The 18,715-nt window shown below is 44.2% G+C and overlaps 1 protein-coding gene across 2 annotated transcripts in view; it reads left to right on the forward strand.

Annotated features, from left to right (window-relative positions):
- LOC101000835 (tropomodulin-2) overlaps positions 1-18,715 on the forward strand; it is a 64,934-nt gene that overhangs the window by 4,809 nt on the left and 41,410 nt on the right. The window contains exons 2-4 of one of the 2 annotated variants that reach the window (XM_003900940.4): positions 11,285-11,479; positions 13,426-13,582; positions 18,174-18,296. In XM_003900940.4, the coding sequence (XP_003900989.1) occupies positions 11,354-11,479; positions 13,426-13,582; positions 18,174-18,296 (406 nt within the window). In that variant the 5' untranslated portion in view covers positions 11,285-11,353. Of the gene's footprint in view, positions 1-11,281; positions 11,480-13,425; positions 13,583-18,173; positions 18,297-18,715 lie in introns of both variants that reach the window. The other variant, XM_009210173.4, reaches the window with a different exon arrangement.

Here is an 18,715-nt window from a genome sequence, read left to right on the forward strand (position 1 = left end):
ACTGCACTTCAGCCTGGGTAACAGAGCAAGACTCTGTCTCAAAAAAAAAAAAAAAAAAAAAAAAAAGAGTAATAACCTCTGCCGGGCACAGTGGCTCACGCCTGTAATCCCAACATTTTGGGAGGCTGAGGTGGGCAGATCACCTAAGGTCAGGAGTTTGAGACCATCCTGGCCAACATGGTGAAACCCATCTCTACTAAAAATACAAAAATTAGCTGGGCGTGGTGGTGTGCACCTGTAGTCCCAGCTACTCAGGAGGCTGAGGCAGAAGAATCGCTTGAACCCGGGAGGTGGAGGTTGCAGTAAGCCGAGATCGTGCCACTGCACTCTAGACTGGGCGACAGAGCGAGATTTCATCTCAAAAAAAAAAAAAAATAAGAACCTCTCATTTACTGACCCCTTCCACTTAGGAATAAAGCATCACCAGCACAATTGAAGCCCAAGACTCCCTTCTCCAATCAAATTCTACCTGCTCCCAATGTGGTGTTTGTCCTATCAGCATTCCGTGGTAGCTTTCCTAGATATATACATACTCCTAGGTGATTGATGGCACTGTTTTGCCCATTTAAAACACTTTTTACAGCTGGGCACGGTGGCTTATGTCTGTAATCCCAGCACTTTGGGAGGGCGAGGTGGGCGGATTGCCTGAGCTCAGGAGTTTGAGACCAGCCTGGGCAACATGGCAAAACCCTGTCTCTACAAAAAATACAAAAAGTAGCCGGGCATATGACACGCACCTGTAGTCCCAGGTACCTGGGAGGCTGAGGCAGGAGAATCACTCAAGCTCAGGAGGTCAAGGCTACAGTGAGCCATGTTCGTGCCACTACACTCCAGCCTGGGTGATAGAGCGAGACCCCATCTCTAAAAAAAAAATCAAAAAATTTTTCACTGTGTTTTTTAAACTTGTTTCATTTTTATTTTTTTAGAGGTAAGGTCTTGTTTTGTCACCCAGGCTGGAGTGCAGTGAAGTCATAGCTGACTGTTACCTCGAACTCCTGGACTCTCAAGTGATCCTCCTGCCTCAGCCTCCCAAGTAGCTGGGACTACAGGCATGTGCCACCATGCTCAACCAATTAAAAAAAAATTCTGTAGAGATGGGGTTTTGCTATGTTGCCCAGGCTGGTCTCAAACCTCTGGCCTCAGACTGTCCTCTCACCTCGGCCTCCCAAAGTGCTGGGATTACAGTTGTGAGCCACAGCACTCAGCCTCACTAGGTTTTGAAGATTAATTTTTGTTTACTCTTTTTTTAAATTTATTTTATTTTTTATTTTATTTATTTATTTATTTATTTATTTATTTTGAGATGGAGTCTCGCTCTGTTGCCAGGCTGGAGTGCAGTGGTGCGATCTCAGCTCACTGTAACCTCTGCCTCCCGGGTTCAAGCAATTCTCTTGCCTCAGCCTCCCGAGTAGCTGGGACTACAAGCGCGTGCCACCATGCCCAGCTACTTTTTTTTTTTTTTTTTTTTTTTTGTATTTTTAGTAGAGACAGGGTTCTACCATGTTGGCCAGGATGGTCTCGATCTATTGACCTCGTGATCCACCTGCCTCGGCCTCCCAAAGTGCTGGGATTACAGATGTGATGTTTACTCTTTTGTAAAAGTTAGTCTTTGGTTTCTTTTGGGTTTAATATCTAGGATCGCTTGTTGTTTCAGCTTTGGTTCTGTCTTTGTGTATAGGCAGGCCCAAAGCCTGAGCACTTCACATTGTTTCTGATTTTCCTCTTTCATACCACAGTTATACAAATAAGGTAGTGGAATAAGAAGCAAAAAAAGCCATACTCCTGCTCACGCCTGTAATCCCAGCACTTTGGGAGGCCAAGGTGGGCGGATCATGAGGTCAGGAGATCAAGACCATCCTGGCTAACACAGTGAAACCCCGTCTCTATGAAAAATACAAAAAATTAGCCGGGTGTGGTGGTGGGTGCCTGTAGTCCCAGCTACTCGGGAGGCTGAGGCAGGAGAATGGCGTGAACCTGGGAGGTGGAGCTTGCAGGAGCCGAGATGGCGCCACTGCACTCCAGCCTGGGTGACAGAGTGAGACTCCATCTCAAAAAAAAACAAAAAACAAAAAACAAAAAAAACGAAAAAACCATACTCCTTCTTTTCATTCCCAAGGCTTGTATATTTGGATAATAGGAAGAGTTACTTAAGGGCCCAAGTCATACTTACATCAGCTCAAGTCTTTAATCCCATTTCCATTTTCCTGACTGGCTCCTGTACTTGCCCACTGGGACTCCTGGAAGCCTTGTTAGGCATTTGCTTCACTCCAGCATGTACATTAGCATCATATTGCATGTTAAATGCTTGCCATGGGACAGACACTCTGCTGGAGGTGAGGCTGTAGCAGTGCTTTGCTAACTTCCCACTGCAGCATAGCTAACAGGAAGGGAAGACAAATGGGAGCCCTTGTGCAGCCTTGGTGGGGGAAAAAGCAGACCAGCCATGAGCTGGAAAAGCTTTGATTTGACTTTAAAAGCTATGAGAATACTGCATTCATCTCCACAGTATTTCTTTTTTCTTTTTCTTTTTTTTTTTTTTTTGTTGTTGAGATGGCGTCTTGCTCTGTCACCCAGGCTGGAGTGCAGTGGCGCGATCTCCGCTCACTGCAAGCTCCGCCTCCCAGGTTCACGCCATTCTCCTGCCTCAGCTTCCCGAGTAGCTGGGACTACAGGCACCCACCACCATGCCTGGCTAATTTGTTGTATTTTTCGTAGAAACGGGGTTTCACTGTGTTGGCCAGGATGATCTCGATCTCCTGACCTCGTGATCCACCCACCTTGGCCTCCCAAAGTCATCTCCACAGTATTTCTATATTTGTTTTTTAAAAATACAGCCTGGGCAATGTAGCGAGACCATATCTCTACAAAAAATTTAAAAACTAACTGAGCATAGTGGCACACACCTGTAGTCTCAGCTGCGGTCAAGGGAGGTGGGGAGAGTATTGAGGCAAGAGGTTCAGTTAAGCCCAGGAGTACAAGGCTGCAGTGAGCTGTGATCACACCATTGCACTCCAGCCTGGGGAACAGAGTGAGACCCTGTTTCTAATAACAACAACAACAACAACTAGCTTTTCCCCAAATCTTCAAATCAGAGTTGTGCTCCAGGAGGATGCAGGTTTTTTTCTCCTCTGACTTTGAGACCCCGTGGTACATTGACACAACGTAGGCAGTTTGTTTTAACAGCTACTGTTACATAGTATTAACATGTTATTTTAATTAATTAATGTATTTTCCTACTGAGTTATGACATGGTACTTGTCTTCTGGGAGTTTGTAGTGTAGCTGGAGAGAGAACCATACATACAACATACATGAAAAGATAGCAAGATACATCAAGTTGGTGATGTAGGCATACAAATTTAGAGGAAGAAGAAACTTCTGTGGGCTTAGATGATCCAGAAAGTTCCATCACAGGGAGAGGAAGCAGTGGATAGAGTGGAATGAGCCCTGGACCTGTGGGTTCATTTGAGCTCATTTCTTTCACATGACATTTGTTATGTAATATTTATTGGATACCTACTTCAGATCAAGAACAGTGCTGGGAGTCAGGATTTTGTCAGTGAATAAAACTCATACAGCCCCCCTCCCTCACAGAGATTAGCAAGGAAAATAGAGATAAAGCAAGTAGTTGTAATAAAGCCAAGAACAGATGTGATTAAAGGGGTAGCATGGAGATGGGGAGTGACCCAGACCTTGTCTCCAGGTCCAAACAAGGCTTCCCTGAAGAAGTGAAGCTTGCATGAGACCAGCGGCTGAGTAGGATAGCAGTCAGCCAGACGGGAGTGGTATGAGAGTGTTCTGAGCAGAGAGAACAACATAAGGCATGATCCAGGCATTGGAAGTGGGCCAGGAGGCTGGAGCCAGGAGGAGATGGGGAGTGCAGCGCAGGATGAGGGTGATGAGAATGACAGAAAGACAGACTGAATTTGAACCTTATCCTCGAGGCAGCGGAAGCCACTGGATGATTTTAAGTAACTAGAGAAGAGCTGTTTAACTCTGTGCTCACTTTGGCCATTTGTATGACGAATGGATCAGGAGGGGATAGGGCTGACATGTGGGCAATGCAGATGAGTGAAGTAGGTGGATTCTCAGCACGTTTAGGTAAGGACAGGATTTGGTGATTGATGGCTGGAAAAGAGATGAGAGAAGATGTCAAGGATGGCTCCCTGGTTTTTTGGCCAATTTCCTGAAATGGGGCATTCTGGAGGAGGAAATGATAAGAGCACTTCTGACATATTTGAGGTGTCTGAGGCAGCCAAGGAGAGATGTAGATTAGATAGATAGAAATATAGGGGCCTAACCCTCAGGAACAAAGTCTAGGATGAAGATACAGATTTTGGAGTCTCCTGGATATATATTATAATTAAAATTTTGGAGGCACATGAGTTCCTCCAGAGAGAATATGTAGTATGAAAATAGAAGAATTTATAAGATGAGACCTTAAAGAATGCCAATATTTAAGGTGGAGGAAGAAGAATTACTAAAAGAGACCAAAAAGAAATGGTCAGAGAAATAGGAGAAAAACCATCTATGTTGCTGGATTGAGCAATCTTTAAGGCCTTTCTCAGTTCTGACATTCTGTGGTCCTGCAGAACCGGGATCTGAGCCAGGTCTCCAAAGCAGAGCGCATACATAGGCCATGAGAATAGAGAATGGCATTCCAAGTAATATTATTATATCAGCCAGCATCCTGACAAGAAACAGGGGATACACTCAAACTGAGTAACTTGAGAAAATTTTAATAAAGAGGCTATTTACAAAGATAGGGGGAGGATTTAGGGAATCCAACAAGGCAGAACTCTGGCACCAGCTGCCACAAGGACCCCTGACCACCCAAGGCCTGAGGCCAGCCAGGGGCAGGCAGCTGTATGGAGAGGGCTGTCTCTTGGGAGATGTGACCTTCTGGACCCAACCTCCCCCTCCCCTGCTCTCCAGTTTCCTGCTAGTGCCTCCTGTGGGCCAAACAGGAAGGGAACCCATTGATACAGTCTAAATAGATCATCTTCCTGGAGCAGCAGGGGAGTGGATGTGGAGGGGCAAACAGAAGACAGCCAGAACAATCATCCTGGAAAATGGAAGTATTTGGGTAAGAGGGTATGTTCCTTCCCTAATGCTGCTGTAACAAATTAGCATCAATTCAGTGGCTTAAAACAATACAAATTTATTCTTACTGTTTTGGAAATTAGAAGTCTGAAACACATGTCACTGGACTGAAATCAAGGTGTCACAGGACTGTATTCCTCTCTGAAGGCCCTAGGGGAAAATCCATGTCCTTGCCCTTCCCAGCCTCCAAAAGTTGCCCACATCCCTTGGCTCATGGCCCCTTCCACCATCTTCAAAGCAAAAAAATTGCATGACACTGACTCTTCCGCCCTCCTCTTCCATCTTTTAAGAGTTCTTTGGATTACGTTGGCACACCCAGATCATCCAAAATGGTCTTTCTCTTTTTAAATCCTTAATCTGGGCTGGGCATGGTGGCCCACGCCTGTAATCCCAGCACTTTGGGAAGCCGAGGTGGGTGGATCACTTGAGATCAGGAGCTCAAGACCAGCCTGGGCAACATGGTGAAATCCCATCTCTACTAAAAATACAAAAAATTAGCTGAGTGTGGTGGTGCATGCCTGTAATCGCAGCTACTCTGGAGGCTGAAGCAGGAGAATTGCTTGAACCTGGGAGGCAGAGGTTGCAGTGAGCCGAAGTCGTGCCATTGCACGCCAGCCTGGGCAACAAGAGTGAAACTGTCTCAAAAAAAGAAAAAAAAATCCTTTATCCTTAATCTAATCACAACTCATTTGTTGTGCCATGTAAAGTAACATAAACAGATGTGAGGAATAGGAGGAGGACATATTTAGGTGGCTGTGATTCTGCCTACCACAGAGAGCAAATAAACCATTTTAGCTGAAGTGGGCTCCCCAGGAAACTAATGAGAGAGAAAACAGGAAGTGCAGGTTAAAGCCAAATCATGGGAGCTTTGGAGCTAGATTGTCTGGATTTCATTCTGTAGACAAGAGGGAGCCATTGTAAGTTCCTAACCAGGGAAGTGGCTTGTTAGCAGTGTTGAGAAAAATGATCCAATTATAGTGTTCTGGGTGGCTTACAGGGAAAAACAGGAATCTTTCAAGATGCAATCAGAGTAGTCCAGGCATGAAGGAACAAAAGGCTGAAACAAGAGTGAAAAAAGGGGTGGTGTGAAAAATGTTGTACTGTAAGGACCTGCAGGAGGTGCTGACTGGCTGGACTCAGAAAAAAGTGGGAGAATCTGAAGCTGATATGAGTGTTGGGAGTGTCTGACTGGTAGATGAATCTAGACAGCAAGTCTATTTTAGAGAAAAATGGGGAGTTTAGTTGCAGAATCCAGCAATAGAAATCCAAATAGAGGCTGGGCACTGTGGCTCATGCCTGTAATTCCAGCACTTTGGGAGGCTGAGGCAGGAGGATCGCTTGAGCCCAGAAGTTCAAGACCAGCCTGGGCAACATAGTAAGACCTCGTCTCTGCAAAAAAAAAACTTTTTATTAGCTGGGCATGGTGACATGTACCTGTAGACCCAGCTACTCGAGGGACTGAAGCAGGAAGATCACTTGATCCCAGGAATTGGAGGCTGCAGTTAGCTATGATCAAGCCAGCCTGGGCAACAGAGTGAGACCCTGTCTTTAAAAATAAAAAATAAAAAAATTCAAATATAATCTTAACAACTCTAAGATACCATTGATTATAAAACTCTCCAGTATTTTATGTACCACTAAGAAAAAAAGGCTGGCAATCACAATATAATATGTTTTCTTAAAAATATGAAGTTTTGGCTGGGCACAGTAGCTCATACCTGTAATTCCAGCACTTTGGTAGGCCAAGCTGGGAGGATCATTTGAACACAGGAGTTGGAGACCAGCCTGGCCAACATAGTGAGATCCTGTATCTTCAAAAAATAAAAAAATAAAATAGCCGGGCATGGTGGTGCACACCTGTAGTCCTAGCTACTCAGGAGGCTGATGTGGGAGGATTACTTAAGCCCAAGAGGTCAAGGCTGCAGTGAGTTGTAATGACATACAACTGAACTCAAGCCTGGGCAACAGAGTGAGACCATGTCTCAACAAAAATTAATACTTTTTACTTTATTGAAAGAGCTGTTTTCGACTTCCACATAGGTTTTTTGAAATCTTTTTTACTGAAGTATAAATGACATACAATAAAGTGCACATATCTCAAGTGTACAGTTTGATAAGATTTGACATATGCATGTATATGTGAAACCATCACCACAATCAAGATAGTAAACATATGTAACATCCCCAAAAGATACCCCATGCCCCTATGTCATTCCTCTCATCTGCCCCCCCACCTCTCTCCCATGCCTAAGCAGCTCTGATTTCTTTCTGTCATATAGATTAGTTTACGTGTTCGAAAATTTTAGATAAATGGAATCCTGCAGTGTATATTCTTTTTGGTCTTCTTTCTCTCATTATAATTATTTTGAGGTTCATCCATGTTTTGTGTACATCAATAGTTCATTCCCTTTTATTGCTGAGAAGTATTCCATTTTGTGGATATACGACAATTTATTTTTATTTCTTTATTTAGGGATAGGGTCTTACTCTGTTGCCCAGGCTGGAGTGCAGTGGTGCAATCATAGCTCACTTCAGCCTCGACCTCCTGGCTCAAGCAATTCTCCCACCCCAACCTCCCAAATAACTGGGACTACAGGCATGTGCCACCATGCCCAGCTAATTTAAAAAAAAAAAAATTGTAGAAATGGGGTCTCACTGTGTCGCCCAGGCTGGTCTCAAATTCCTGGGCTCAAGAAATCCTCCTGCCGCAGCCTCCCAAAGCGTTGGGACTACAGGCGTGAGCCACTGCACCTGGTCACAATTGGTTTTTTATTCATTTACTATCATTCAGATTGTTTTCAGTTTTTGGCAATTACAAATAAATGTGCTATGAATATACATGAATTTTTAAAATCATGTATCTCTCCTGTGCATACATAAAAGGGGAAATGTAAGTGAAATGCATTCATTGGTTGATATTCTTAAAACTTCTTCATACTCAAGAGTCCAACATTTTATATCACTATTTTACTCATCCATATCTGGTTCTTTTCTACATAATAATTTCCTCTGTGCCATCTAGTGGTAATTTTTAAAATCTGTATAAAACAAAACTAAAACTAAAAGTCATTGAACTGGGTACTTAAACTCACTCTGTAATTATGTGGAACTATCCTAATCTGGACCTCTCTTTGGGAGTGCTGCTAAACATACCTGCATTGTCACCTGCCCATGATTGTCTGCTTTCTAAATTTTGAAAGAGTATTCCACAGTTGTCCCTGGGATTTCCTTCCAAGTCCTTGACATCCACTCTGCTGTTTTGAAGCTGGTGCTTTTGATATTTAGATACAAGCAATGACAAGTACATTTTTACTACTGCTAGGACAACAGTAATTGTAGGACACCATCAATTCTAAGACACATCTCAATTTCAGAATGTTAAATGTGGCAAAGTGTGCATTTTAGAATCCATTAAGTAGGTTAGTTCAACCAATTCATTTGATGGATAAGGGCCATCCTTGTCCTGTGTGATGCAATAATTTAGTGGTAGTTGGCACCAGAACAAAGCGTATAGATCCAATTGGTTTCTCTGACTTTAGTAGGATTTTTGTTTGTTTGTTTACTAGAATATAGTCATTAAAGCTTAAAAAAAAAAAAAGGAAGGCTGGGAGACCTCATCTCCACAAAAAAAAAAAAAAATTTAAAAATTAGCTGGGCATCGTGGCACATTCCTGTAGTCCGGCATGTGGTGGTGTATACTTGTAATCCCAGCTACTCTGGAGGTTGAGGTGGGAGGATCACATGAGCCCAGGAGGTGGAGGTCGCAGTGAGCCAAGATGGTACCACTGCATTCCAGCCTGGGCGACAGGGAGACCCTACCTCTATATTAATAAATAAGAAGGTGAGCTAATGGAAAAGCGTTGCATTGCGTGTGAAAGGAGTATCGACACAGAAACCACAAACCTGAACATTGTGAGCAGTTGAATTCACAAAGGAAAGGGAACACTATTCTAATAGCCCTTAAGAGGCCCACCTGCAGCCAGTCTCATTCCATGCCAACTCATTCTTCACTCTTTTTTTTTTTTTGAGACGGAGTCTCGCTCTGTCGCCCAGGCTGGAGTGCAGTGGCCGGATCTCAGCTCACTGCAAGCTCCGCCTCCCGGGTTTATGCCATTCTCCTGCCTTAGCCTCCCGAGTAGCTGGGACTACAGGCGCCCGCCACCTCGTCCGGCTAGATTTTTGTGTTTTTTAGTAGAGACGGGGTTTCACTGGGTTAGCCAGGATGGTCTCGATCTCCTGACCTTGTGATCCGCCCGTCTCGGCCTCCCAAAGTGCTGGGATTACAGGCTTGAGCCACCGCGCCCGGCCTCATTCTTCATTCTTATGATTTGAAGTCATAAAAAAAGATTGGCGTGTTCAGATCACTGCCCTACTTTAAGAAGCTGTGGTGGCTTGCCATTCCCAACAGAATAAAGTCCAGGTCCCTTAGCAAGGCGTGGAAGGAAGGCCCTTCACAGATGTCCCATCTTCGTCTTTAGTTCTTTCCTCTCCCTTCCTCCATGAATCCCCCTCTCTCGCCACGCTGCCTGCTCTACCAGCATATCATTTACTGTCTTATCCTGTACCCCTTCGTGCTGTTCCCTTTTGCTAGAATGACACTTGCCAATCCATGTCCACCTTATGACCTCTTCCTTCAATGCTTAAATACAACCTCTTTTTCACAGTTTCCCCTCAAACTTCCCCTACTTAGTGATTATTTCCCCATGTGTTTTCAAACTTACTTTATACATTATGTCTAATACTTATGGCATTATTACTGTTTGTGTGTCTGTCTCACTAAGCTGTGATCTTGGGGAAGGGGTCATTTTGATAAAAATATATATATGTATTTTTTTTGAGACAGAATCTCATTCTGTCACCCAGGCTGGAGTGCAGTGACACCACCTCAGCACTGCAACCTCTGCCTCCCGGGTTCAAGCAATTCTCCTGCCTCAGCCTCCCAAGTAGTTGGGACCACAGGCACATGCCACCACACCCAGCTAATTTTTGTATTTTTAGTAGAGACAGGGTTTCACCATGCTGGTCAGGCTGGTCTCAAACTCCTGACTTCAGGTGATCCACCTGCCTCAGCCTCCCAAAGTGCTGGGATTACAGGTGTGAGCCACCGTGCCCGGCCTCCTCATGTATTTTTAAACCTACTTTATACATTACGTCTAATACTTATGCCATTATTGCTATTTGTGTGCCTGTCTCACTAAGCTGTGATCTTCTTGGGGAAAGGAGGCATATCTTGTTTATCTTTGTATTTCTGTTTTCTAGAACTATGTCTGGCAAATAGTAGGTATATAACAAATATTTGTTGGGCTGAAAGATGTGATTGGTGGTAATACCTCCTAAGGAGAAATTCAGTCAGTGAAGTACATTACTGTTTCTTGAATATTATCTTTCTAAGGAAGATCTGTAGCATCCTCTGCAAGGAGGAAGGGATTGAGTAAAAATTGCATTTGGGGTGAAAATTTAGAAGTGAAGTAATATAAAAAATAAAGGTTGAGAGAAGAACGGTCTGGGGGTATAAAGAATGAATAGGTAGAACGAAAAGGAAATGAGACTAGAAATAGAATGGAAGACAAAGCCAGGAGAAAAATAGAGAGAGTGCTCATGTGGCCAGGATTTTAGAATCGCACTTAGTTTAATTGCAGGGGAGTTACTGGACAATGCATTCTCACATAGACGTTCCAAACTCTCGTTCCTGAATGAATCCCATTTTGTATTCTTCACATCACTCTCTCCCTGAAAAGACACAAGTATGCTTCTTACAACTGCCTTACAATTAGTGCATTGTTCTCCCCTGTTTTTCTGTGGAGAGCCAGGGAAGGCCGAGTAGTATAATGGAAAAGCACCCCCTACGCTGGGAATCAGAAGGCGGGGCTCACCCATCCCAGCTCTGTGACCTCAAGCAAAGCACTAGGCCACCTTCACCTCAGAATCGTCATCTATAACATGGGAATGATAATACCGGCTTAGGCACCTCACAGGATTGTTGTAAAGATCAAGATAAGTGAAGTATGTGAAAACACTTTGTAAGCTGTCAAGTTGCTCTGCAAATGAAGGGAATATTACCTTGTTGTTGAATTATTCGTTCAATACAGTAGGCTCCATTGGAGGATAGTTCTGTCTCCTGTTAATAAGTCTTATTTACAGAATGGAGATTCTTTTTTATTGTGTTTCTTTTTTATTAGCAGTAATCTAAAGTCTCAGGAAACTGGACCATTTAAATGTGCGCGGCCCATGAGAAAGGCATATAAGAAGCCATGGCACTCCCCTTTCAAAAAGAGCTGGAGAAATACAAGAACATTGATGAAGATGAGCTTCTTGGCAAACTCTCAGAAGAGGAACTGAAACAGTTGGAAAATGTTCTAGATGACCTAGATCCCGAGGTTAGTGACATGGAACTGAAGCAGAGTGGTTAATGATAGTATGGATAAATGGCATGGCTTGGTCCTTAAACAATGGTAGAAAGCCCTTAGCTCTGAATGCAGATTTTCTTTTCTTCCTCTGATTGGTTCTGGGTCACCTGTGTTTACAAATTCATAGAGAACCTCATAGCCACTACAGTGTGATACAGCAAATGTATTTCTCAAAAAACAGCCTAATGTAAATGGGGGGAAATATTTTCCATTGATTGAGAAAGGACTAGTCTGACAGGGGAAAAGGAAGGAAAGAGGAAAAGAGGCAAATCTTACTGAGTTTTTCTGGGTCATACATTTCTCTGGGCACAGAAGCCCTTGAGGTAAACTATATTATCCCCATTTCATAAATGAGGAGACAGACATGGAGAGGTAATTTATATAAGATTCGACACTGGTAAGTGTCAGAGATGGTATTTAAACCAGGTTTTAAACCCCAAATGCGGATTTTTTTTTTTTTGAGACAGAGTCTCACTCTGTCACCCAGGCTGGAGTGCAGTGGCATGATCTCGGCTCACTGCAACCTCTGCCTTCCGGGTTCAAGCAATTCTCCTGCCTCAGCCTCCCAAGTAGCTGGGATTACAGGTACATGTCACCATGCCTGGCTAATTTTTGTATTTTTAGTAGAAATAGGGTTTCGCCATGTTGACCATGTTGGTCTCGAATTCCTGACCTGAGGTAATCCGCCCACCTCAGCCTCCCAAAGTGCTTGATTACAGGCATAAGCCACCACACCCGACCCCAAATGCAGATTTTTAAAAAATATCTAATTTCTTTCAAATGCACAAATAATGTGAACTCTTTGATGAACTTATAACAATGAATAGAGGCCGGGCGCGGTGGCTCAAGCCTGTAATCCCAGCACTTTGGGAGGCCGAGATGGGCGGATCACAAGGTCAGGAGATCGAGACCATCCTGGCTAACACGGCGAAACCCCGTCTCTACTAAAAACACAAAAAATTAGCCGGGCGAGGTGGCGGCGCCTGTGGTCCCAGCTACTTGGGAGGCTGAGGCAGGAGAATGGCGGGAACCCGGGAGGCGGAGCTTGCAGTGAGCTGAGATCTGGCCACTGCACTCCAGCCTGGGCGACAGAGCGAGACTCCGTCTCAAAAAAAAAAAAAAAAAAAAAAAAAAAACAAAAAACAATGAATAGATTAGACTGACTATAATCATGATATCAAGTTCATTTCAATGGAGTTTCCAATATTTTTATGAGTTCTTGAAAAGCTAAGTCTCTTGTTATATTGTTTGTTTAGCAAGCACTTTCTTCAGACCTGCTGGTATGATCTTAAACTTAGAATTGGAGGCATCCAAAATAGTAATTTTACTATAAATAGAAATGTAACTAAAACAAAATTATGTATACGGAATTCTGATACATCAGATACTTTGGATATGGTGTTTACTTTTAAAAATACAGGTATTCTGTTGTGTTTTTTTTAACTTAAGGAAGGAATCGCAAAGTTTTATCAAGCAGGCATTAATATCATCGTAATAGTTACTTATCAGCTTGGCTGCTTCTGCAGGAGAGGGGTTCCCCATGTCGGCTCCTTGTTAGAGTCTCATGTTTCTGCCTGGGAGCTCCTTGGGTGCAGCCCTAGCCAAACCTAAGCGTGATCTACAAGGAAAGAGGTCTTTTGCCTCCGTGTTCTAGGAGGCAGCTTCAGAAGACTCAGAGACTGCTCTAGCCATCCCTGCGCTGCTTGAGCTCATTGGGAGCCCCCTGTCAGCCCAGAACATTAGAACAAGTAAGGCCTCAGAGACGTCCCAGAGCCCCCAGCCCTCAGCTCACACGTGCATTCTGCGTAGGTATCCCTCCTGCTTCCCCAGCACATAGTGAGTAGGGGTGGAAGAGGAAGTAGCAAAGTACAGGCCGGCAGACATCTTCCTTCCTGCTCACACCTCTGTCTTGTCAGAGTGCCATGCTACCGGCTGGATTTCGTCAGAAAGACCAGACACAGAAGGCAGCCACCGGCCCCTTTGACCGTGAGCACCTCCTCATGTACCTGGAGAAGGAGGCTTTGGAACAGAAAGACAGAGAGGACTTTGTGCCCTTCACTGGAGAAAAGAAAGGTAAGGACCACAGGCAGAGCATCTTGGAACGGAGGCACTTTTTTTTTTTTTTGAAACGGAGGCACTCTTAATTAAGAGTATCTCTTTTATTTTATTGTCATGGAGGCTCAAGCAAGGGAACTGTCCTGGAAATGGGAAATAAGCCATGAACTGGAGTCAGTATTTATTTTATTGTGGAGGGTCAAGCAAGGGAACTGTCCTGGAAATGGGAAATAAGCCCATGAACTGGATTCAGTATTAAAAAGAATCATGGCTGTGAGACACATGTCATTCTACACTGGGCCAAACCCATAGGAAATATAACACCAAGAGTGAACCCTAATGGAAACTGTGGACGTTAGGTGATAATGATGTCTCCATGAAAGTTCATCAGTTGTAATATATGTATCGCTATGGTATAGGATGCCATTAGTCGGGGGAGGATGAGTTGGGGAGAATACATTGAAGGAAAAAAGAAACATGATCAAATATATAGGCTAACTGCTTAGGGTGTGATGGTTCTCAAATTAGTTTATTGAAAAAATCTCAAACCCCAAAGAAAGTTTTGAAAATGTGAGGTGGTGTCATGCCTGAGAGTTTCCTAGGCACTGGTGTGTTTCTCTTAGCCTGGTGCTTTACCAACTTTGGAAGTCCCTCAAGGCCTTTCTGCTCCATGTCCAGGATGGCTGTAGCACTGCACCTTTAACCTTAGAGGCTACCATTAAAGTTTAGTGCAGTCATTCATGCATCCATCATCTACTGAGTGCCTCCTCTGTGCAGAGCCTTGTGGCCAGATGCTAGAACCACAGGCAAATAAGACCCTGCCCTGCCCTCAAGGAGCTTGTAGTCTAGTGAGAGAAACAGAATGACAGAGCTAGGAAGGCTGTGAGGAGCAAGGAGATGTTTTTCCATGCCAGGACTGAGCTCTGAGCCAAGAATAGGGAACCCTCCTCCTTAGCTCCCGACCCTGTGCTCCCTTGGGAGGAAGAGTGACTATCAATAGCCTGTCCAGCTTCCTCAGCTATAGATGCTGACTTGACCCCAAAGATTCTAATGGAATTGTTGATAACCTCACAGCAATTACAATCTTTTTATAATACAAATCAGATCGTGTTGGCTGGGCGCAGTGGCTCACACCTGTAATTGCTGCACTTTGGGAGGCTGAGGCAGGAGGATCACTCGAGCCCAGGAGTTCAAGACCAGCCTGGGCAACATGGCAAAACCCCGTCTCTACAAAAAATACAAAAATTAGCCAAGCTTTTGATGGCGCACCCGTGTTCCCAGCTACTTAGGAGCCGATATGGGAGGATTGCTTGAACCCAGGAGGTCAAAGCTGCAGTGAGCCGTGATCATGCCACTACACTACAGCTTGGGCAACAGAGTGGAACCCTGTCTTAAAATAAATAAACAAACAAAATCTTGGCATTTCCCTTCTTAATGTCTCAAATCCTTACTGTGGTCTTTAAAGTAGATATAGCCTCCATCCAGCTCTCTACCTGCATCTGGCCTTCCCTTGCTAATCCTCAGGCCCCACTGTCTTCATTCACTTCCCTGAACCTGCTGAGTTCTTTTCCTCCCTCAGGCTGGTCTTCTCATGGACTCTTCCTTCTGACTCATGTCCCCATTTTTCACATCCTAAGGGTCTTAGCTTAAATTTCAGGGCCTTGGGCTTTCTCTGACCTCACTTCTTTCTACTATGACAGCTGCATATTGCTTTCACAGCACTGTAACAATGTTTATCACTTTATTTACTTTGGTTTTTGCATGTTTTCATGTGATAGGGTCTTTTTTTTTATCCTGGCACAGAAACTGGCATGGGAGGCACTTGATAAACATGGGTTCAAGTGAATGGCATCTCAGAAATCTGTACTGCAGCAGTGGGAGCAGGAGCATCCAGCTCCTAGTTGGCATGAGGCAGAGTGCTACTGCCTTGTGTCACATAATGCCCAGGCTGCCCTCTGTATTGCGCACATTCAGTGGGTCACGCACCATTGAGAATGTCATTAAGAAAGTAAAATTGGGCCACATGCCGTGGCTCACACCTGTAATCCCAGCACTTGGGAGACTGAGGCAGAAGGATCCCATGAATCCAGGAGTTCAAGATTGCCATGAGCTATGATCCTGCCACTGCACTCCAGCCTGGGTGATAAAGTGAGATCCTGCCTCCAAAACAATAATTAATAAATAAAGTAATTGTGAACAGTTACAAACCAGGCAAATAATCACGGATTACTGTGAAAATATGGAGCTGTTTCTATAGCTGCATAGTTGCTATTGGACTAATTTAGTTGTGAAAAAAATTATGTCAAATCTTCAATAAAGTCCCAATTAACATCAAGTAGTGACAGCATAATAAGGGAAAAGCTATTATCTTTTGTTCTTAGTGTAGAGGTCTTAGGAGTGGCTATGGTAAATTATCTCATGATCAAGATTGATCTCCAGATGGTTGGTGGGAGAGTTAGGAACGTAGGAGCTGTCTGAGTAATAGAGATATAAAAAGGGTATATGATTGCATAGTGTAGCTTAGGAGAAGGTTGAGAAGTAGCACAATTGAATAAAATGAGCAGGGAGCAAGTTTTATAATCAGAGCAGCAGAGCAGAGTGAAGAGTATGCAGGGCCCCCAGAAGGACCAGTGAGACCATCCAGGAGCAGCGGGAAGCTGCTATGAGGTCCTCAGTGAGGTCCGCAGTGCTGAATACTATGTGCTGGCGCACCTCAGGTTCCTGGGCTAGATTTTACTGTGGTGCAGAGTTTTGCTTAGAACTTGTTATTTGGTTGGACCTCCAGGAATGGCTCTGTATCAGCAGTTCTCCTGAATACCAATAGCTGCGTACCTCATGTTTAGTACCAGGAAAGAGGAACTTAGAAAATCCTATATTAGGTTGGGCACAGTGCCTCATGCCTGTAATCCCAGCACTTTGGGAGGCCAAGGCAGGAGGATTGCTCGAGCCCAGAAGGTCAAGGTTACAGTGAGTTATGATTGCACCACTGCACTCCAGCCAGGGTGAGGGAGTGAGACCCTGTCTTTAAAAACGAAAAAATAAGGAAAGAAATCTTATTTTGACTCTAGACCTAAGATCATCTTGGCCAGAAAGAAAATGTTTCAGGCCATAGATACTAGGAATATTAAGTCTGAGATGAACCCCAGTATTTGAGATGTTACTGATTAGTTGATTTCTTTTTCCATTTTCTATCTTCTGGCCATCCTCCTACTTTGTTTCCCAGTGTATTTTCCTTCTTTCTGAGAAATGTGGCAGCTAAAGTGATCCCAAGGCAGGAAGTAGGATGCATGTCAGTGATAACGACCTTGTTGCCAGGATGCCCCAGACTGACCACAAGCAGTGCGTTTCTTTCCTGTCTGGAGTGCCCAGCTCTGACACGCTCCTGTTTACTCATCCAGCCATTTGACAATATGGTAAAACAAGAAATACACAGCCCTTGTAATCAGGGAAGTCTCCTGGAGAGTTCTCATGCAGGAGGGTTATTGACTTCGGGTTGGACCCTTTCCTTTCCTATGGGAGTGGGATAAGCCAGCCTAGCCAAGGAGACCTGGAGAGAACTTGGGTCCCAATGGACTGAAACTGGAGCCAGATGAGCCTTTAGGGAACTCTAAAAATCAAAATGGAAGAGAGCAATTTCAAAGATTATGCCCAAAAAGTAAGACCAGCTTCAAAAAAGAGAGAAACCAAGAGTCAAAAGCTGGGAAGAATTAGAAAGGAATATGAATGCTCTGGGGTGTTTTGATCATGGCTCTAGCTTGTCCTGGGTGCACGTGTGGGAAGTGGATGTGTTAGCTATGATCAAGCCAGCCAAATATTTAAATATTTTCCAAATATTTAAAGGCTAACAAACCATTAAAATATGCTGTATCCTCCTTTAGATATACCCAGAAGGCCAGGATTCTTGGACTTCCAAGAGTTCCATGCAGGGATATTGATCTGTCCCACACTGCCAGGGCCTCAAACACACATGTTGGACACCCAAGCCCACATATCCAAGCTTCATCCAGGCTCCCCCACAAATAGCCTCCCCTTGACCTGGGGGTACACACCCAGCAGCGTGACCTGCCTTCAGGAGGATAGACATGGGAAGGGGCTTATGGAGGCCCTAGAGGCAGGCACGGGACTCTTTGGGCAAGACATTCCAGGGTCCTAGGTTCCTGAAGTGTAGTCTAGAAAGTGGCCTATATGCTAGATGGGAATATCCCTTTGGCCTCATGGTTTCTCCCCTGGAGGGGAGAGGTGCAGCTACAGGAAGACTAGTATGGGGTCCTATAAAGTGCACGACGCAGGGCAGAACCTCTCCTGCCCAGACCAAAGGGCAGTACCGCCAATAGGAAAGGGGTAGAAGCCACCATTGCCCTCTGTGTTTAAGGACTATAGTCTCAGATCTCTGTGTGGCAGAATGCAGGATTCCTCCTGCAGTGTTCCTTCCCTCTGACAGTGACTTATTGATGTTGGCACCATCCTGGCCATCCAGGAATCTCAGTTGGATGTGAACTGGCTTAATCATATGAGTCTCAATGGCCAGAACTGCATTCTCTGCTCAGTCTACTTACCCTACCCGTAAGGCAGTAGTACTCAATATTTTTGTTTTTCTTCTGATTTAAAGGGAGAGTCTTTATCCCTAAAGAAAAGCCTGTAGAAACTCGTAAAGAAGAAAAAGTGACCCTTGACCCAGAACTGGAAGAAGCTTTGGCCAGTGCCTCTGACACCGAACTCTATGATCTTGCAGGTTAGTCTTGAACTCTGGGAACTTTCCTGTCTAGCTCCATGACCTCCCAGCATTCACTAGCACCCATGCCAGCAGCCTTTGAGCTTCTCTGTAGGTAGGAGAATAGCAGATTGACACCAGCCATTATGGAGCTGTCAGTCTTAATGCAGGTGACTTAACCTCTCTAAGCAAATGTTATGTTGCTCTATTTCAGCTGCAAATAATACCCATCCCGCAAAACTCAAAGAGTTACTGTGAGAAATTAAAGCAAACAAATATGAAGGAGTGTTGATAACTTAAAGAATAAAACAACAGCTCTTTTGCTTTCTAAGGAGCTTTCACATTTGGCATTTTATCATCACAACATTTCTATGAAGTTCTGGTTCTTCCCACGGTCACTGTTCCATTTTGATTCAGAAAATGCTAAGAGGTCTGTTAGC

Source organism: Papio anubis, unplaced genomic scaffold (assembly GCF_008728515.1).
Source record: "Papio anubis isolate 15944 unplaced genomic scaffold, Panubis1.0 scaffold187, whole genome shotgun sequence".
NCBI lineage: Eukaryota > Metazoa > Chordata > Mammalia > Primates > Cercopithecidae > Papio > Papio anubis.